Here is a 21,893-nt window from a genome sequence, read left to right as displayed (position 1 = left end):
TTGCAGTGCAAATTAAAAAGAGTTTATTCTTTTCCTGGTCAGACAAAAGAATTGTGTGAACAGAACTTTTAACTGTTCATTTGCCTGGTTGTTCCATCTCAATTTACATGACTTGTTTTTGTTTCAGCTGTGTAATGCAAAGAGGACAAAATATTATTTAAAAAATGAGATAGAGTCGTGTACTTCTGCATGATGAAAACGTGGCTCAGATGCAATTCGGCACAAAATGCTACCAAGACTACAGAGTATCAGTGAAGCTCAGGCCAAAATGGTACATAATATCGTTGTGGAATCCCTTCAAGCAGCCTGTCCATCCATAGGTTAAGTCTGTTGAGCAGTTGCTTGGTCTGTTTAACAGATGGATTGGAACTTAATGTATGTTGGTGTGGGTTGTCTGTTTCCATTGTATTAGCTGTCGTGTCCGATCCAGTCCCGTCTTTTGTCGTTTCTGAGCTATTCAGTGCACCATGGTTCTCAACTTCATTATGGAGTTTGGGTTTAAACAGGCAAAAGTATTTCCGATGGCCATTTAGTGCTAATACGTAGCCAGCATAGTTCTGGTTGTGGTGTTTTTCATTTTGTTTATCGGAAATTCGGGCAGGATCCTCGGCATACTCTAACAGATCTTCCAGCCACTTGCGATGTTTTGATAAGTTTAGAAAGGAGAAGTGTAACGACTTATTCCTGGAACAAAAGAAAGAAAACATTTAGAACTGCACAAAGGGCAAATCTTAATTTTTCAACAAAATATAGATACCAAGGATAAAGCAACTAGAAATTAAAATATCTCTGTTAAAAGCCATTTCAGCTACCACTAAATTTACCGCACATTTCCTAGGTCAAAATATTGAGTGAATGATTTAAGACAAATAATTGTAATTATACAATTACTTATTTTCCACATTTTTGATTTCCAGTCTCAACAACAATAGAAAGCTGGCACAGTTCTCTCTGACTTTTAACCTTTTGTATCATCTGTATTACTGTTTAAAGGAAGTCATGGTGATGAAAATCACGGTTACTTACCTTACAACCATAAAGCCACACTGCTTATTACTTAAGGATTTGAATGTTCGTTATTCCAAATGGAAAACCTTCTTAGCTGGCAGTTTCCCTAGCTCTGATTCCACCTCGGGATCCTGCTTGTCAGCTTTGCACAGAGCTTGAATTTTTGAACTTTTACCTAACAAAAACCACCTAACAAATATAATCCAAGGCTCATCTGGATATCAGAATTTGCAATTACATTTTTCTTTAAGCATGCTGCACTGAGTTTTAAAATGTTCACAAGCTTCTGTCCAATTTCCTTTCTTTGGGGATGTACTGTTTTGACTCTTTTGAGTTAGTGGTGGAGAAGATGTCACTAAACAAATGGTTATCCAATCTGGATAATCAGGCACATCCTCTCCATGACCTACTGAATAAGCAGTGGAGCACCTTTTTGAACGGACTCATTCAGCTCCGCAGTCACAAGGATCGTTACAGAAAATCTTTCCTACCACATGCAATAAGCAGATACAACAGTTCACCTCTGAGCAACAGGAGAACACTCATCATAGTACATCAGTCTCTGCTTTATTATTTCATACATGACTATTGCATATTGGTAAATTAATATTATCATCCTGTACACTTATTAGTTAAGTATGCACACTGCTAAGTACAGTTTTAACTGTTGCTGCTGTAATGAAAGAATTTCCCACTCGGGATCAATAAAGTACTTATTCAGTGGCATGGTAGTGGTGAAAAGGACCATAAAAGGGCAGGTAGAGATGAGTCAAAATAAAGGTGTTTGCAATTGTATGATAAAGCCAGAACTTTATAGTCTGTAGTTTACAGTTTTACTGATTTGTTTCAGTTGCATCAGTGATTTTCTTTATGAATAATCACATTTTTTTAAAAAAAACCTGATAGAAACAGGATGAAAACAAACTGAACCAAAGATGAAGAAAAATTCAAGCCCTATTTATAGGATTGAAGGCAATCTCATTATCTCCCAGAGTGTAACATTGTAATCTGACCTGCTGTTACTCTAGATTGAGTGACCAATTCCAGGTGAGGGGACCCAAGACAATTAACAGCGGCGGGGGAGGGGGGGGGGGAACAAATGAAATTGCAGGTGGTGAAATCGGAGGCAAAAACAAACACTTGAAGGACTTGGCCAGTCAAGCACCATCTCCCAGGGACCCTGTCTCAGAAGGAGGAAAAAGTTCAACAAGGGATTTCATTTCACTTGAAATGTGGCTGGACACACACGTGTAAGTATCCTTGTTCAATGTACTTACCACATTCACTGTTTGGATCTGTCAAGGAATACAACTTTATGTGATGGGTGCTGCAAGGATAGAGGAAAAAATAACAACAGTGGAATACGGTTCCTCTTCTTGCATTGGGGCCAGATTGGGTAGAAATAAATAAATCTGTTATTGTCAAGGGTTAGAGTAGGGTAGGAATCTGATGCCTCCTTTCATCCCCTCCTCCCTAAACCTGTGCAGGCTCTTCTACTACTGTACAAGGTCAGTTAATTTGCCGTTGGCTAGGGACTGCACCAAACTTTTCTAATGATTATAATGAAGTTGTGAGAAGGCGGTGTATTTCTCAACAAGATTTTACTATTTCCACCCCTGCCCGCCATTACCACAGACAAAACTCACCAGGTGACAGGATAGACTTCGTGTGCAAACCTTTGTATCAAAACATTCTTTGTAGCATCTGTAACAGCCACCAGCACATTTATGTTTCCCGGCATGAGGCGCACAAGATTGCTCATATAGTTAACGTAGGTCAGTTCAGTCACTTCCACAAAGTCCTGCTCCGATGACCTAATTAGGGAAGAAAATTTCATTATTGAAATAGTGCTACGGTTTCATTTTCAGATCCAATTTTATCTTTCACATCTTAAAATTGAGTAAAAGGTAAACTGCTGGCCAGGCTTTGAGAACAATACAGTAAAACTCAGAGAATCTGGCAAATTTTACTGAAGAGTTTCTAGAGTACTGATTTTTTTTTAAACAATATCCCAATTCTAAATCACTTTTTCTTAAAAGTGTGTTACACGGTTTTATAATAAATTTTCTTAAATGAACCAAGTGAGTGGAAAGAGAGTGAGGGAACTAGTCCCTCAATGGAAAGGGATCATCGCAAACATCACCAGGTGAGCCACATACCAAACCACTGGGATTTCCAAATAGTTGGATAATGGATTATTAGTTTTACTTGACCTTGAAGAATGATGTCTCCTTAAGACTTTTCATACAAGTTAGGGGTAAAACTACTATATGCCATTTGGTGTCTGCCACTTCTCAAGATCAACTGTCATGTACACACAGCCCTGTAAAAGTACCAGCAGCAACAGAACACACCTGGAGTCTGGTTTTGCTGTTAACAAAACACTACTTTATTAGTAACTACGTAATATAGTAACTTAAACCAGGTAAATCAAGAGTTAATGGTGTTATGCATATATAGGTGTAAAAATAAAATTCCCAAACTTATTCAAGCTCAGGTGGCAAGAGTCACAGTCTTACGACGGTATGTATGAAAAGTTCAGTTCAGATGCATGAGATTGAAGTGAGAGAGAGAGAGTTGTAATCCAAGTAAACAGTTGTCGTCGATCCTCCTCGATGTCCTTCAAATCTTCCAAGTCAGCCAAACGTGACCAACTTAAGAGCGCTGTCTTCAAGTGATAATCTACCAACCCAGGTAAGGGTTAGACACACCGGTAGATTCCACAGGGTCGCCCTTTACACACACTAATAGTCACGGATTGATTCCTCTTAATCGATCCTCAGCCCCACCCTTTGTGGGTACTTAAAAGTTCAGTGGCAATTTCCACCACCAGCCTTTGTGCGTCTGTGGGTCCCATGAAACAAGCAGTGACGCTTGTTTAAATATCATTGAGCTGAACTCCAGCTGTCCATCATGTATCTTTCTCTCTCTCTCTCTCTCTCACACAACACACACAAGCTGAACAAGCTGCTGGCACTGTCTCTCTGTCTTACAGATGTGGTTCTTAAAGGCACAGTCCAAATGATTAAAGCTTAAGATTCCATCACACAACAGAGATGTGACTGTAACTTAAGCTCTGAACTCTTGTCCTGTGAATCTGAGGATTTCAGGTAACCACTCCTTCTTTCACCCTCCATAGATATGTGCCTTTCAGTTTCAATTTGTTTCTCTTTTTCTTTTTTGTAACCAACAGCTGTATCTCAATGAAGAGTACAGCACAAGAACAGGCCCTTCAGCCACAATGTCTGTGTTGACCATGATGCCAGTTTAAATTGATCCATCTGCCTGCACACGGTCTATATACTGTACCTCCAGTTCCTGCTTGTTCACGTGCCTGTCTAAATGCCCCTTAAACGTTGCTGTCATACCTGTTCTACCATTTTCTCTGGCTGTGTGTTTCAGGCATCTACCACTCTTCTGTAAAAAGAAAGCAACTTGCCTCCTAAATCTTTAAACTTTCCTTGTAAATCTTTAAACTTTCTTCATGCAATTGCTACCTTGACAACTTTGATCCTTCCATTCATCTCCTAGTGCAACTTTAAAAACACCTTCCATTTATTTTCTCACTTTCCTACAAGAGTCAATGACTGATGCATCATGCCCTTTCACACACACATGCTCTGAGCTTTTGCAACCTCCGCCAGTGCACTGAACCTAGCAGATCATGACATCAGTGACAATAGTTAACTGATTTAGAGTTGAGTGTTGCCAATAGTGAGCCCAGTAGATCAAGGTTAGAAGTAGGCAGAAATATATACGAGTGAATTACATTTACTTGTACCTTAAATTCTTGGAGGTGTTGGGTTGCTGGTTTTTTGTAATATCCTGAACCTTTGTCGTTGCTGGTTCCTCTTTTTTCTGAGATTCAGACCCTCTCTCGAGGTCTATTGGATCACTGAAATATTTTAATAAATTGAATAATTTATACCTAAAACCAGGACTCAAATTTTCAATCTCAAATTCCAGTTTTGTTATACATGCATATTGGCATTAAAAAATCTCGAAACAGCAATAAATTTCAAATGAACACATTAAAAAAAATGCATGATCACTTTTAAAAATGGCCATTACGCTAAAGCTAGAGAAGATATTATATCACTAGAAGACTTATGAGCAGTAATAGGTAGGCAACACAAATCCATAATGGAAACTGAAGGCAAACCCACTAATGGGAGGAAGAATATACAAAACCCTACATTCTGAGAAGCACATGAACTTGATAGACAGGGAAAGACCGAAGTGGCCCTTTAAGTCCTGCCCCATGAACAGATAGCTCTGGAAGAGCTGTAAAGTTAAAAGAGGTTATAATGTTAGGCAAGTGGATGGGATGTTGAGCAGCAGGGTGTAAAAAACAAATTGTCACAATCTTCAGTAAGGATTTAAACAATGATTGGGTAAGAATGAAACGTTGAAACTTTATAAAGCACTGGTGAGGCCTCACTTGGAGTATTGTGAGCAGGTTTGGGCCCCTTATCTTGGAAAGGATTGCTGAAACCAGAGACGGTTCAAAGGAGGTTCACAAGAATGATTCCAGGATTGAAAGTCTTGTCATGTGAAGAGCATTTGATGGCTCTGGGCCTGTATTCACTAGAATTCAGAAAAATAAGGGGTGACCTTATTGAAACCTATTGAATAGTAAAAGGCTTTGATACAGTGGATGTGGAGAGAATGTTTCCTATGATGGGAGAGTCTAAGGCCAGAGGATACAGCTCAGAATAGAGGGGTGCCCTTTTAGAACGGAGTTGAGGAGGAATTTCTGTAGCCAGAGAGTGGTGAATCTGTGGAATTCTTTACCACAGGCAGCTGTGGAGGCCAAGTCTTTATGTATATTTAAGGCAGTGGGTGATAGATTCTTGACTGGTCAGGGCATGAATGGATATGAGGAGAAGACAAGAGATTGGGGCTGAGGGGAAAATTGAATAGGTCATGATGAAATGACAGAGCAAACTCGATGGGCCAAATGGCTTAATTCTGTTCCTTTATCTTATGGTCTAGAAGTACAGATAAACACAAATCATGTTAAAGATGTGTGTCAGATTAAATTTGATTACAAATTAAATTTAAAAATTGAATAAAAAAATGTGTGCCAGAGTGTCTAAGAACTGAAAATTCTGTTTTGGATAATTACAACGTCAAGCTTCTAAACATTCTGTTTCAATGCAGCACAGTGATCTGGATCAGCACCAATATATACAAGTTTCACGGAGGGAAATGAATAGAAAGGCATTGGTCTTCCCAATGTTTAACTGGAGGAAAGACTGGATTCTAAGAACACAAAATAACAGTGGATGTTGTTTCCCCACGCCAACAGTCAACATTTTAGCTTTAACACCAACTGCCCACTCTAAATAATAGACAATAAAAGTAAAAACAATGTGATAAAGACACAAGAAACCTCTTCTTGGGTACTAATTCTTAGCGCTTCATTCATAATTTAATTGCAAAAATAATCACATTTGGGCCAGTGATTGAAACTGCATGGAGCCACATTTGAAGACAATAAAGGTAGTGACAAAAACAAGTAGCTCAGACAGCATCAATGGAGAGAGACACAGAATTAGCAACTCAATCTGTCCCATTGTCAGTAGAATATTCCATTAAGTAGATATAAATACAAATAGGTGGCACAGTCTAATCCCAGTTACATGTTAACTGTCTAGAATGGGGAGGCTGTATCCAAAACCTTCAATCACAAATGAAACACACACAGAATTTCACCAAGAAATGACAGCTAGAGCAATCTAACAGGCTGAATTGCTTTTGTTTGTCAAAAAAAAACCCACAACAGACATTGGATCAAATTACTATACTTTTGTCCCATCTTGATGTTTACTTGGCCTGCTGAGCATTTCCAGCATCAGGTTATTAACAAAACGGTGGTCTCTGCCAGCACCAGCATGGTACTGAGAAAGGAGCTGTTTATTCTCACCATCAGGCTGACAATGCTCAACATATGCTTTGTCTGCAATATGTAATTAAGCCCATTTGCTCTCAAGTTAATTTTCACTACAGCATGTAACTTAATCCTGTCTTCGTCTGCCAATATTCCTGAGTTCAGACAGATGGGTTATACAGTTTGAGGGATTTGAACAAGAAGAAAAGGATTTTAAAATCAATGAGAGCACATGCACAAAGTTAGAAGACAAACTGCAGTTAAAAGTTGCTGGAGAGCAGAAAATGGGAGCATTGGGACAGTTGATTCTGGAGTTAACAATGGCTTGAACGAGACTTTGAGAAGTAAATGGGTTGGGATAAAATCTAAAAAAGGCAACACTATGAGTTGATCCAGCTTCTAATTCTTTATGACATAGCTCATGTTGTTAATATCCCAGCTTAGGGATACTGAGGTTACGAAAACTCAAACAACAGGAAACTGCGATCAGTAGTGAGGAAACAAAGTTAACTGGAGGGACACTTTATTTACTCATAGTCACACTACAGTTGACTACAGAATCAGGTTCATCAGCAACGGACAAGGAGTGAATCAGCGGGAGAGTTAAGACAGAAATTGGCAAGCTGGAGCTCTCTCATCACCAGTAAAAATGTGGAATCTGAACCTATCATCTACACACAGCATGATAAGAAATCAAACAGATGCAGGGACGGACGTGGGGTGGGGGGAGATGGGGCTGGGGGAGGGAAATCTCAAAGATAACCAAGTGGATTTTCTGGTCATGATTAGATTTGTAGTAATGGAACAAAGAAATGCCATTCTCAAATAGAAGACAAACGTTAAAGAAGAAGAATGATGTTATTTGTATTAAAAGATACCAACAGCTGCCGTGTGATCAACATGGCCACAGACTGATCCTTTAGCATTAACTGAGAATTCAGCAAGCACAACCATTGAGTTGCAAGAAAAGTGGACAGCTGAGGTCAATGGTCAGCAGCAATGCCTTTTACTCCATTAACATAGCCAACGGTTCTCTGGAACTGCAGGCAACACAAACTCTGACTTCTCTTCAGTCCCACAGTTTCCCTGCCAGCCGAGCTTTATGTACCCATGAATACTGCTCCAGCTCTTCCTCAAGAGATAACTCTGGGTGACAAAGGTTTGGTTCACCTTTGTACAGAAAATAATTTTTGTTCATATTTCTTCATTTGAATCAGCATTTCCCTCCACTGGCCACAACATAACCATTAACTTTTTGTGCTTCAATGATCACCTACGCACAGAAGTGCATTTGTAATGCCCTCTGACTGAATAGTTCCCTTGTGAAAGGAAGGAGCATCTTATTAGCCCAGGGCTCTTCAGTCATTCCAGGAAGATGGTAGGTAATTTTGAGGAGATCTCTGACACCCATCCCCCTGTATTCCACGCTTTCACCCCAGGTAATGTTAGCAAGAAGCATCTGTCGAGGATTCCTTGTGAAAAACCAGTTAAAACCATGCATCGGAAGAACACTGTGATTTCTTCCACTGCTTACTCAGTACTGTGGCCTCCTGGCGATGTACCCACTGGTACTAAATAAATAACTTAGCAAGTATGGACAAAAAAAAAACAAATACAATGAAACGAAAAACAATTAAGAATAAAGAGACAATGTATCATAGCATTGTAGTCCAGAATCCTCAACAGATGCTTCTTGCTAACATTACCTGGGGTGAAGGCATGGAATACAGGGGGATGGGTGTCAAATGTCTCCTCAAAATTACCTGCCGTCTTCCTGGAAGAATTATTATTTACTCAGTTATTTGAGTAGCACTAGGCTACCAAGATGCTCCTTCCTTAGAGCATTCAGCATGTTTGAAAGTCAACCAACTGATGAGTGTGTGCCACTGAGAGCTTTAACAGTTCTCAAGATCTTTGACTTGCCCACCCAGAATCGGACGATTAAGTGATAAACTACCATACTGTTGGTAAGAACCCAGTGAGGAGGCAAAAAAATAATTCTGTGGTTAGACAAAGGAGCAGAACGTTATCTTCTTGGTTTAAGATTGACTTAACAGATCAACTGGCCAAAGGCCAGACAGGTAAGGCAGGTCACAAGATTACAGAGAACTCCATGACTGCAATTTGCATTAATCATCATGAACCTGGAATTACGTTGGGCCTATTCTACTTCTCAAATCTCTCATCCCTGCTAGCTGAGACAAGACTTTCACAGTGAGCTATTTCCCGCACTCTGAAAGCATTTCCTCTTCCATCCAAACTACCTAAACCAGCAAGCTTCAAATGCAACCTTAAATGCATAATCTCCTTTTGAATCACATTATTCATCTTACTGTATTTGCTTCTTATGAGTCTACATGTCTCCCATCAGCCTATGCTCTGAACCTCATACTTTGATTCCTCTATACCATGCTCCTGATTTCCCCTTCTCGTTCACATACTGTATCTCCATCTTGTCAGGCTATGCTCACTCCTTACTCCCCAACCTATTGCAGGCTCCTTTTCCTCTTTGCTCCTGCATCCATCCTCCATTTTATGTTTTATCTGGGAACCCATCAACCCCCTGTGCCTTGCTCCTTCTGTGCTCTTAATGAAAAAATTACATTCAATTTGCATTTCAACACTGTACATCTTATATGATGATCCAGCTTCATCCCCAACCCCTGCTAGAAATCATGTAGCAAGTCCATTTGTATTTCAAAGAGAGCAAAAACTTTAAATTTTGCAAACTGACATTCGTAAAACTCAAACCTTGCAAACCAAAACATTAACCAGCTTATTCCCTTTCAGCTGATGACCCCCAGTTACTCTGTGACATAAACCTGCACGTTGCTTACCCAAAAGCTTGAATGATGAATGCTCCAAGCAGAATGAAAACCACAGAAAAAAGCAGAGAAATCAAGGGCATCATCTCTCTCCTGAAGCAGAAAAAAATAAAATCAGCAAAGTCCGTTTTATTAAATTGAATATTAGATGCTTATTCTGTATCCCACCTCCACACCTCCTTCAGACTGAACTTTTGTTCCCTCATTTATCCAGTTCTTCCGTCTCTGCCATCCTAACTTTATTCTATTTAATTCTTCCACCTTTCTGTCAGAGATCTTTCCACGCATTCTCCTTCTCCCTCCTTTCTATGATTCAGAAAACTTGTTTGTCTTCAGCATTTCCCAAATCTCCACTTGAAATATTAAGAGTTTCTTGAAAATATTAAAGAATCTTTGTTTCTTTGCAACAGAAGCAGATCTGACTGACCTGCTGAGTATCTCAAGCATTTTGTTTTCACTCTGACCTTCACCATTTGCCACATTTGACACAAAGCATGCATTAACCCCCTATATTCAGTAGCTTTTAAAACTTTTCTCCTAGCATAGGATATTGATATTTTGCTAAGGCAGGTTTTTTTTAGGCTCCAGGTGCCCAATGATAGATATTCTAACTACCGGTAAGTGGAATTACCTGTTGAGCACTTCCTGCATTTTTTGATTTTACCAGCAATTATTTGTGTTTGAACTTTGAAAGTAACATTAGGTTCTGTAGGAAATATTACCGTCAAACTTATTCTTACTGTCCCTATAGTTCTACAATTGCAAAATTTCCACTGGGGTAGAGGGAATTACAGAAGAGAAATAAGATCAGAAAAATGCTCCAGTGAACATATTAACAAATGTCTCTTGTTCAGATTTCAAATGACCTGCTCTACATTGCAAAATGCTGTTGCCACTTCAGAATTTTGATATTTGTGGGTTTGGAATTAAGCTCTTTCCTAGCCCTATGATAGCTCCCTGACATTTGCTCAATCTCTGGTAGGGATAAGCTTACAATAAGCTACTTTAATGATTGTTGACATTAATACCAGCCACTTACCAGTTCTGAGTGAACCCAGATTCCCAGATTTGCAATGCATAATCTCTCATGGCATACAGCCAGCGTAAGAGGAAAATCTGGACAAAGAATATACAAAACAAATCAATATCAACTAATACTACAGATCTCTGCTGCATACACATTGAAAGGTTATTTCTAAAGCAAGAACTTTTATTTAGCACTTTATCACATACAGTACTGTGCAAAAGTCTAAGGCACCCTAAATTTTTAATATGAATTTTGTTTTAGATGTTTTTGTGTCTGCATTATGATGTCAATAGCCAAGAGCAAATTTTAAATTTCCAAGCATTCATTTTCCTAAAATTTAAAGGTTACAGAGAAAAATTCTGCATTTTGTTGAAGTAACATATTAAATAATAGATGACTTTTCAAATAAAAACTTGATTACTTCGTAGGTATACAGCCCAGAGCATGATTAAACAAAGAGAACAATCAGGTGCTAATGATCAATGGCATAATGAGTTGAATGAACTAAACTGATTAACTGAAACAGATTTGGGTGTAGAAGGAATTAAACTGGGTGAAGGACAACTGAACTAAAAGGTGACGGTGTGGCAGATGTGACAGTTTAACCTGCAAATCATCAATTCTTATACCATGGCAAGAGTGAGCATAGCACAGCAACAAGACACAAGGTGGTCATCCTGCATCAGCAAGATCTCTCCCAAGCAGAAATTTCACAGCAAACAGGAGTTTCAAGATGTGCCGTCCAAGCCCTTCTGAAGAAGCACAAAGAAACGGGTAAGGTTGAGGACCAGAAACACAGTGGTCACCTACTGAAACTGAGTGCAGCAGATGAGAGATACAAACTGATATCCATTCTAAATCGGAAGAAGTCCAGCACTGCTATCAGCTCTGAACTCAGTACACCCCTCTACAGACCAGAGAAGTCTTGTCTTCATGGAAGAGTTGCTGCCAAAAAGCCATTCCTCTGAAGTGAAAGCAGAGGGACTTACCTACACACAAAAACTCTAAGACTGGAGTGCTCAACAATGGCAGCAAGTGCTCTGGACTGATGAAATAAAATTTGAAATTTTTAGCACAAACAGAAAGCAGCACGTTCATAAAAAACGTGGAGAGCGCTACACGGATGAAGCACAGCTAAGGGTCCCCACGGGTTTGAGGCTGCATTTCTGCAAATGTACAGAATTAATGGAACCCTCAATGCTGAGGGAGGCATCTGATTGGTTCCAACTTCACTCAGGAGCAGGACAATGACCCCAAACGCACGGCCAAGGTCATAAAGATGTATCTTCAGTGAAAAGAAGAACAAGGAGTTCTGCAACAGATGGTAGAACCTCCAAAGAACCCGATCTCAACATTACCAAAGCTGTCTGGGATTACTTGGGAGAGCAGAAGCAAACAAGACAGCCAAAGCCCACAGAAGGACTGTGGCAAGTTCTCCAAGAAGCTTGGAACAACATACCAGCTGTCTTTCTAATAAAATTGCACAACAGTGTACCTTAAGAGAATTGATGCAGTTTTAAAGACAAAGAGTGGTCACACCAAATACTGATTTAATTTAGTTTTTTTTTTAAAAACTGTTTACTACTCTTTATAGTAATTTTTTTGATATTTAGAAAGTTTTCATTTCATTATTTTTGAAAACGTGTTGGCTTTACAGAATGTTTTTACATGTGCCTAAGACTTGTATGGATGTACAGTTTGTGAACCATCACTAAGACACCTGTGCCCTAATCTGATTTATCTAATTTTGCAAAGAACGGTCTTAAACTGAATGTTTATATGTACCTACCCATTATTTTAAAGAAATGAATCTCAGGGTTGTATATGGTGACATATATGTATTTTGATAACAAATTTACTTTGAACCCTTTTTTGTACTTATGCTGGTTCATCGATACAAGGTGGACTGCTTCAAAAATTTATACAATTAAATGAAGACTCTTGGCAGCTAAACAACAAAAATAGTGGATTCTGCAGACTAGATGTCACAGGATAAACCAAAACTTCATACACTTATGAGATAAATAAAACCTGATGAAGGGTCTTGGCCCGAAATGTCGTCACTACCTCCTCCCATAGATGCTGTCTGGCCTGCTGAGTTCTGCCAGCATTTTGTGTTTTTATTTATTTCCATTTCCAGCATCTGCAGATTCACTCATGTTGCCTTAGAGTAATCTAAAGCTTCTTTAAGTCCTAACTGTTGATTGATATTTTCAAGGCCTCCCATATAGAATGCCTAGAGGGACAGCAAAACCTGAATTTTCTCGTCTCCATTTCCTTCCCTGGCATTGCTCTAAGCACTGCTGGTAAAAGCAGTGCATCAGCAACAGTGTGTTCTTTGTATATCTGTAAGATACCACCCACTACCTATGCATGCTAAACACAGTCTATTATCTTTGTGACACAACAGCTTATCAAAATAGAATTATAATATAGCTGGATGCAGCTAAACCATTAGGATCAACATACTTATTACTCCATATGCCACAAAATTTGCTGAATGGCTCCTGGCAACATTATGGAAATTTAAGAGGGCAACAGTTAGCCTATTAAACATGCTAATAGTTGTACCAACACAAGCTATGGAGGGAATTTGTGAGGGAAATGAACAGTTAATGTTTCGGGCCAAGTCTCCTCATCAGGATGAAAAAGGAGGAAGGTGGGAAGTAGAAGGGAGTGGTTACCAGAAACTTTAGCTGTGCCACGTATTTATAGACAGCAGCAAATGTTTTATCCAACCACAAAGCAGTTCCCTAGTATCCAGAACCTTCCAGAATGTTGGCTGATACCCATTTTACTTGTTAATAAAATTACATCACAGTCCAGCATGCAAACTAATCTTATTTTACTTATTTCACAGCTTCATGAAAACCACAGATAATTAAATTAGAGACAGACATAACCATTCAAATAAGAGTGTAAACCATTCAAGTGCAAAATACTTACAGGTGCAAATTCGTCATTTAGTTCAGGCAAAATGGCTTCATGGGAGAAGAATGTGTGGTGCCCCACTTCTAATAACTGATTCACCTCAGTAAAAAGTTGGATTTTATCTCCTTCGCTTCCATTCCATCCATTTTCAAGCAATTTATAGAACACTTTTCCTGGAATAGTGCTTTGCTGTAGAATCACAATCTATCCAATAGATATTTAAAATAAGTGAGTGATATTTTATAAAAACACATCACTTCTTTAAAAAGAGAGCAAGAACTATAATGAAATACGGGAACAGGGTGCATCATTAGATAAATGAATAGCTATATCTTTGCAGATGAAAGGTCACCGAGCTGAAACACTAAAGTTTTCCCACGAATACAGCTGGCTGCTTTCATCATTGTGTTTTTATATACCTTGAAATATGTACTTTTCAGAACCAGCAAACAAGGTGATTGATTGAAGGCAAAAAGAAGTAAAAGCTCTTTCCTGATACTTTACGTTTTTGTTTTTAGTTGTGGTGAGTTCTGCTTACAGAATATTATCTAACAAACTGCAAATAGACAAGGGTTTTAAAAGGAGCAATAATATGATTCTAAAGAACAAGTTCAAGATCTTCATTAGAATACAAGAGCACAACTGTATTTTCTATAACTTTAAGCTGTGGGGTTGGAAGCTGTGGTTTGTGCACTGGACCAAAGGAAATCATTTCAAACAGGAAAGCAATATCTGAATAGATGGAAGTGCAGCTATATATGTGATTCTATTTTGAGTTGGCACTTGGGAAATCTTCAAAAGTATTTTCATTAGTTGTGAAGCCCTTTGGAGTGTGGGAAGTTTCATTTGAAGGTAATTTATCCTATTCGATGACCCTCAATGAAATGGCTTCTGTTTTCTCCTAGCAAAGATGAAATGTACAATTTAAGATTTATTGATGTCTTTTGCATCAATTAATTTAAAAATAGCAGAGAACTGAAAAAAAGCCCTACTTTGGATAATATACTAGACAACAAACTTGTAAACAAAGTTTACAGTGTTATTAATATATAATTATTAGAAATTACCCCTGCTAATACAAGTGTGAGAATATTTATTGGGAAGAGCGTTGCATTCATTTCTGTGACATTCCTTCATTCATTACTACCATCAGGGAGGAGGTACAGAACGTGAAGAGCCACACACAACATTTTAGGCACAGCTTCTTCCGCTCTGCCACTAGATTTCTGAATGGTCCACGAACACTACTTTGCTATTCCTCTTTCACGCTATTTATTTATGGTAACTTAGAGTAATCTTGTACGTCATGCCCTGTACTGCTGCCACAAAACAACAAGTTTCACAGCCTATGTCAGTGTTGATGGACCTGATTCTATATTCAGTGGGCGTACAAACATAGTAGTGGACAGAAGAAACAAGAATCAATCACATTCCTAATGTCTTGCCATCCAACAACTGGGGTTTGATCCTGACTTCTGGTGCTGTCTGGGAAGAATGTGACTAACTGGTGTTCCGTTTCCTCCCATATCCCAAAGGCATGTTTATTGTTAGGATGTTAAGTTAATTTGCCACTGTGAGATGCTGCTTGTGCAGGTAAGTGGTAGGATAACCAATTGTGTTAATAAGCAGGTATGAGAAAATAAGTGTGCAGGTTAAAAAAAGAGGTGGGCAGTGGATTTTATGGAGTTGGTCCAAGAGCCAGCACAGAGTGGTTGGGTCAAATGTGTTGAGCACCTCTGCCCCATCTGTCAAAAGCAGAACTTCCAGGTGACGAAACACTTTAATTTTGATTCCGATTCCCACTCCTATTCCAATGTGTTGGTCTGTGGCCTCCTGTTGTGGCAAGATTAGGCCACTCTCAAGGTGGAGGAGAAACACATTATATTCTGGCTGGGTAGCCTCCAAACTGATGGCATGAATATAGATTTCTCCTTCCTGTAAAAAAATGTTTCCCCTCCCCTTGACTTCTATTCCCCACTATGTCCTTTTACCTCTTTGAACCTGCCTGTCACCTCCCCCTTGTGCCCTTTCTATTTTCCACTCTCCTCTCCTATCAGATTCCTTTTTCTCCAGCCCTTTAGCTTTCCCACCCACCTGGCTTCACCTATCACCTTCTAGCTAGCACAAGGAAATCTGCAGATGCTGGAAATTCAAGCAACACACACAAAATGCTGGTGGAACGCAGCAGGCCAGGCAGCATCTATAGGGAGAAGCACTGTCGACATTTCGGGCCGAGACCCTTCGTCAGGACTAATACCAGGCAGCTATATTCATGCCATCAGGTAGGAGGCTACCCAGACAGAATATAATGTGTTGCTCCTCCACCCTGAGAGTGGCCTCATCTTGCCACTACAGGAAGCCACAGACCAACATGTCAGAATAGGAGTGGGAATAGGAGTTAGTCCTGATGAAGGGTCTCGGCCCGAAACATCGACAGTGTTTCTCCCTATAGATGCTGCCTGGCCTTGCTGCGTTCCACCAGCATTTTGTGTATGTTACCTTCTGGCTAGCCTCCTTCCTCCCCCCCCCCACCTTTTTATTCTGGCATCTTCCTCCTTCCTTTCCAGTCCTGAAGAAGGGTCTAGGCCTGAAACATCGACTGTTTGTTCATTTCCATAGGTGCTGCCTAACCTGCTGAGTTCCTGCAGCATTTTGTGTGTGTTGCTCTGGTCAAATGACTTCCTTCTTGAGTGTTAAGGAAAAGATAAAATGTAAAGGCTTCACTCCTCAAAGGACATTTAATTTTATAGCTCCAGCTATTGGACTTCATCTTCTATACTCTATGATGGCCATGAACAGAAAATGACAAACACTGATAAATTTATCAAGCAATATCTTGCTTAAAAGTGGATAAAGTTTGTAATTCTACTCACATTTGATGTGGCATCACTTCTCAGTGCTGGTGGGAGTAACGCATTAATAAAGGCTTGTTGATGTTCTGGATATACGTATGCAAATCTTAGTGACTCTTTAGGATTCACAGAGGCAAAGGAAATAAAAGAGTTGTGTGGGGTTTTCAGCTTATGTTTCTCTCCAATTATTAGCAGGACACAGTATCTGCAAAATTCAAGTGAAATCAAACATATACTATAGCTCAGCCATGGTAGTTTTGAAAACTCATGAAAACTTTTGAAACGTTCATGTATCAGGAGCATAAAGAAGCCTGAATGGCAGAGGTGGTGCACTGGCTCATCAACCACCAACCTGCAATGTCAGATACCCCATGCTCCACCCGTGAGAGTCTGCAAGACTCACCATGAATGCCCTTACGTGTCACTTCAGAACTCGAAGTGAAAGCAAATCATTCTTGATCAAAAAATCTAAGTTAAGCACAATAAATGTTTGCAATTCACTTCTCAACTAGGCTGCGTTACTCATGAAAAGACTCATGATAAGATGGATGCAAATTAGCAAAATCCAATAAAGAAAATACCCATCATAGAAAGGGTGATATTTGATAGCTGATACCCTTATTACAAACATGAACTGCTGTCTTGTTGAATTTTCGTATTCCACAACATAAGGACGAAGAAAGGGTTACTTCTGAATCGTGTAGTTGGCAGTTGGCACCAATACACCTGGAGGCTCCCTTGGCTCCGACAGCACCGATTTATAAATGATATTGCAATAGTGAGCTGGGGATATTATGTTTCCTTGTATTCTCCAATCGTTTCTCTTGAAGGTACTGGCACAAACTGGGTCACAGTTTTGCAGAAGTTGATTTGCCCTTTCCACTGTTTCAATTAGAAATGCACAAAGTCACAGCCAACAGCCAACACTGACTCAGCCCTTCAATTACAGATGCAAGTTACAGCAAGGGACGAACGATTAACAGTCACTTTGAGAAATGATGGATGATTCAGATAGATAGATAGATAGATACTTTATTCATCCCCATGGGGAAATTCAACTTTTTTCCAATGTCCCATACACTTGTTGTAGCAAAACTAATTACATACAATACTTAACTCAGTAAAAAATATGATATGCATCTAAATCACTATCTCAAAAAGCATTAATAATAGCTTTTAAAAAGTTCTTAAGTCCTGGCGGTAGAATTGTAAAGCCTAATGGCATTGGGGAGTCTGTCTGAGGAGCATTGCATCGATAGTAACCTGTCGCTGAAACTGCTTCTCTGTCTCTGGATGGTGCTATGAAGAGGATGTTCAGAGTTATCCATAATTGACCGTAGCCTACTCAGCGCCCTTCGCTCAGCTACCGATGTTAAACTCTCCAGTACTTTGCCCACAACAGAGCCCGCCTTCCTTACCAGCTTATTAAGACGTGAGGCGTCCCTCTTCTTAATGCTTCCTCCCCAACACGCCACCACAAAGAAGAGGGCGCTCTCCACAACTGACCTATAGAACATCTTCAGCATCTCACTACAGACATTGAATGACGCCAACCTTCTTAGGAAGTACAGTCGACTCTGTGCCTTCCTGCACAAGGCATCTGTGTTGGCAGTCCAGTCTAGCTTCTCGTCTAACTGTACTCCCAGATACTTGTAGGTCTTAACCTGCTCCACACATTCTCCATTAATGATCACTGGCTCCATATGAGGCCTAGATCTCCTAAAGTCCACCACCATCTCCTTGGTCTTGGTGATATTGAGACGCAGGTAGTTTGAGTTGCACCATATCACAAAGTCCTGTATCAGTTTCCTATACTCCTCCTCCTGTCCATTCCTGACACACCTCACTATGGCCGTGTCATCAGCGAACTTCTGCACGTGGCAGGACTCCGAGTTATATTGGAAGTCTGATGTGTACAGGGTGAACAGGACCGGAGAGAGTACGGTTCCCTGCGGCGCCCCTGTGCTGCTGACCACCGTGTCAGACCTACAGTCTCCCAACCGCACATTCTAATTCTTTCAGTGCCATGCGGTTAAAGTTTGGCTGGTTCAGCAATGATCTTGCATCAATTCTTATGCTTCTGATCTTGGTGATGCTGTATTAACATGCTCCACCAAATAAAAGCCTTCGGAAACCATAGGCTGGATAGCTCATTATCACTGAATTAGAATGCACCTGGTTGTAAAGTGCACCCTGCCTTTAGAGACCTGGCAGAAAGTGCTGCATTTCATCAATGACATCCTAGAGATAAAGATCAGTGTAATTGTGACAGTCACAATAAATACTGGCAAGCATTTAGGATAGTGCCTGAATTAAAAACTGTACCCTGATCATCAAAATGCTATGGAATCATTGAAAGCATACAGGATCATGCAGTTCTTCTGCAAAAACAGGCTCAGTTGGCAGCACTCTTGCCTGAGTGGGTTCAAGTCTCTCTCCAGAGAATTGAGCATAAAAATCCTGGTCAACACTAATTTAATTAGTGAGGAAGTGTTGCTTTCATTTGAAACAGATGTTACACAAAATCTACGCCAGATACTGTAAAAGATCTCACAATGGAAATTAAAACAGCAGGGAAGCTGTCCCTGGTGTCTTGGCCGAGATTCATTCTTCATCTGAAATCCTAAAAACACAGGTTCTCTGCTCATTAACAACAGGACTTGTAGCTTGTTGTGCTTAAAAGATAGGCTACTGCATTCCTTGGAGCACTGAAATGACCATTAGAAGCTTTGGAATCTCAGCTTTATGAAACATGATATAAAATACAGGAAATGTGCGTTTGTCTTTTTCCATTTTCTTTCACAGAAGGGCCTGGTGAAGGCTAGACAAATATATACATCCCATTCAGCAATCAAAATCAAAAGAAATGGTTGATTTCTGCAAGATTATTTACCTCTTCTGGCGACGATATTGTCTCACTGGGCACAACTCCTCAAAAAGTCTTTGGTTTGTAAGGCGAGGAGCCAATAGGAATTTGTTGCTAGAAACCAATTCATCTATTAATTGCCTTTTCATTACTTTGGCCTGCAAGAAAATAATTTAAAACCCATCAGCTGTTTTCACATACCAAGAACATAAACGGTGTTATTTTTTTTCTTTTTAAATTGTACTCACATCCCTTCTCTGCTGCAAATTCTACTGATCACTGGTTTGCCACACACAGTTAGAATAGCCTGGAGCAAGAGTTAACAAATTCCCCAAGCATGTAAAAGCACTCAGGAAGGTGGGTATGTTGTGTCAGGGCAGAGATAAAAGGTAAAATGTTGCAATATGTAGAGGCAATTAAAACCTAAAGAATCAGCACTTTAAAGAGGAAAAAAAATGATGATAGATACAGGAAAAACCCATGTGTTTCGGATGTACACTGCAGCAACGACTCAGGGAAAGCTAGCTTTGATAGGAGATCGGCAACTGGACAACGACCTAACTGAATCTGAAATTTGAATACACATAAACGCACTTACCTGAATAACATCAGATGCTTTCTCTATGTTCTCCTTAAAAATCATTATGGTAGATGTGTATCTATTTATATTGTATTTAGTTAGGATTTCCTCAGTCTTTTCTATACCAGTCTGCACATAACCAAATGCAACATAATCTTTAAACTGGAACGCAGTCAGCTTTAAAAAGAGAAATGTATGTTAGAACTGCAGCTTAATCATTTACCATAAATCAATTAATTGCAGCCAAGACATTTTGGCAGCAGCTTGCTGATATTGATACATGCTCTATTTTATGAAATAGAAAACAGACACATTTTACAGATACTAAATATCCATGACTACACAATACTATAGAATATTAAACAGAGGTACAGTAAGATCCATATATTATAACAAATCACAAACTAATTATAATAATGATTTGAATGTTACTATAAGTCCTTATTTTCTCAAGTTATTTAGAAAAGGAAAAAAAATGTTTGAAAAGAAATCTCACATTTTTATATGAAAAAAGGTTTTAAATGGCTAACAATGGAGCTTACCAAAATACTTAGAATATTACAGGATGAAAGAGAGAGGGAGAAACTGACAGAGACAATGAAAATGACTGAAATTTAAATCTACACTGAATAATACAGTGGATTCCAGTTAATTGAGGCAACTGCCTATTTGGGACAACTCTTAAAGAACAAAAACTAATCAAAAAAAAGCCAGAATTTTTGAGACACTATGCCACTTAATTAGGATAGGAGACTGTTGCCAGCTTCTAACTAGCGTCAATCGTGAGCACTTGTGTAACCATTAAGAGTGAACATTTTTAAATAACGTCAGTTGTGTGTTTGTGTTCACAAAGCAGTGACTTTTGTCACAGATAGTAGGCGAGAAATAAGCAGGAAGACAATTCAAAGTTGTTTTTCTCACTGCAATTTCAAGCATTCGCACTTCAACAAGTTAGAAACTATGAAAAATTTGAAGATATTGACAATCATCTAGAATGTTACAATGAAAATGAAGATTTAAAGGAAACAATAATCAAAGCATTGTATTAAGACAGTCCATTATCTTCACTAGGTGTCAGTGTTAACTTGTTTCATTTACAGTCAAAAGAACACAACAATGTACACTGGATTCCTCTGTCTATTTGGAACTACCGGTAATACAGTCTGATAGTACTATAATAGTATTGATAGTGTTGTGAATTCTTCAGCATTTCATTTAAATACATAATTTATTACTCAGTTAACAAATAGTTTGTCTTTTTTTTAAAACACCTTTTTAACTATTTTCATGAAACTTCGGCTAATTGAGGTAGCCACTTAATAGGGCCAAAATGTACTGGTCCTGATGTGTCCCAATTAACTGGAATTCACTGTATTTGCAAAGGAGACGAACTAAAATAAGAGAATTAGGTGCATAATTTGTAGGCATTTCCAAAGAGGAACTTCATTCAAAGGGAATAAAAGTAGTATAAATAGTCATTTTACATGCAGCAAGATTCAGAATTCTACAGTAACAGCAAAAATCAAATAATTGCATACTTGGTACGTTTATACTTAATCATACTTATGTCATTGATACAATTTTTTCATACAGAAATGAACTGCCCCACTAATTGCGAGCAGTATGGTCATACTCTGATCAGGCTGCAAACTGATGTAGATCACATACACAGCACTCCACTGAATGGTCTATACATAATGTCCGGTAAAAGTTACCAAAATTAAAACTACTTAGATGTGCCTTAATGGGAAATTGACATCTGGATTCTAAATAGGCTCTCAGATTATTACCGTGACAAGTTTCTTCAGCGCTGTCCAACTTCAAATTCAAGAATACTCATGAAATGTGGTAAAACAATTTAGATTTAGACCTTTAAAATTAAACCTTAGCAACCCCCTTGCTTTTTAAAAG

The 21,893-nt window shown here is 39.1% G+C and overlaps 1 protein-coding gene across 3 annotated transcripts in view; it reads right to left on the bottom strand.

Moving 5' to 3' along the window:
• The window catches only part of dnajc16 (DnaJ (Hsp40) homolog, subfamily C, member 16), a 37,687-nt gene continuing 15,794 nt past the window's right edge, over nucleotides 1–21,893 (bottom strand). For all 3 annotated transcript variants that reach the window (XM_073031873.1, XM_073031874.1, XM_073031872.1), the window contains 9 exons: nucleotides 20,001–20,159; nucleotides 19,430–19,560; nucleotides 16,558–16,741; nucleotides 13,700–13,888; nucleotides 10,766–10,842; nucleotides 9,739–9,819; nucleotides 4,790–4,903; nucleotides 2,655–2,822; nucleotides 1–684 (listed from right to left, as the gene is read on the bottom strand). In XM_073031873.1, the coding sequence (XP_072887974.1) occupies nucleotides 249–684; nucleotides 2,655–2,822; nucleotides 4,790–4,903; nucleotides 9,739–9,819; nucleotides 10,766–10,842; nucleotides 13,700–13,888; nucleotides 16,558–16,741; nucleotides 19,430–19,560; nucleotides 20,001–20,159 (1,539 nt within the window). In that variant the 3' untranslated portion in view covers nucleotides 1–248. The remainder of the gene's footprint in view (nucleotides 685–2,654; nucleotides 2,823–4,789; nucleotides 4,904–9,738; nucleotides 9,820–10,765; nucleotides 10,843–13,699; nucleotides 13,889–16,557; nucleotides 16,742–19,429; nucleotides 19,561–20,000; nucleotides 20,160–21,893) is intronic.

Source organism: Hemitrygon akajei, chromosome 29 (genome assembly GCF_048418815.1).
Source record: "Hemitrygon akajei chromosome 29, sHemAka1.3, whole genome shotgun sequence".
Classification (NCBI taxonomy): domain Eukaryota; kingdom Metazoa; phylum Chordata; class Chondrichthyes; order Myliobatiformes; family Dasyatidae; genus Hemitrygon; species Hemitrygon akajei.
Note: the sequence above shows the minus strand (reverse complement) of the source record. Positions and strands in the feature narration are given on the sequence as shown.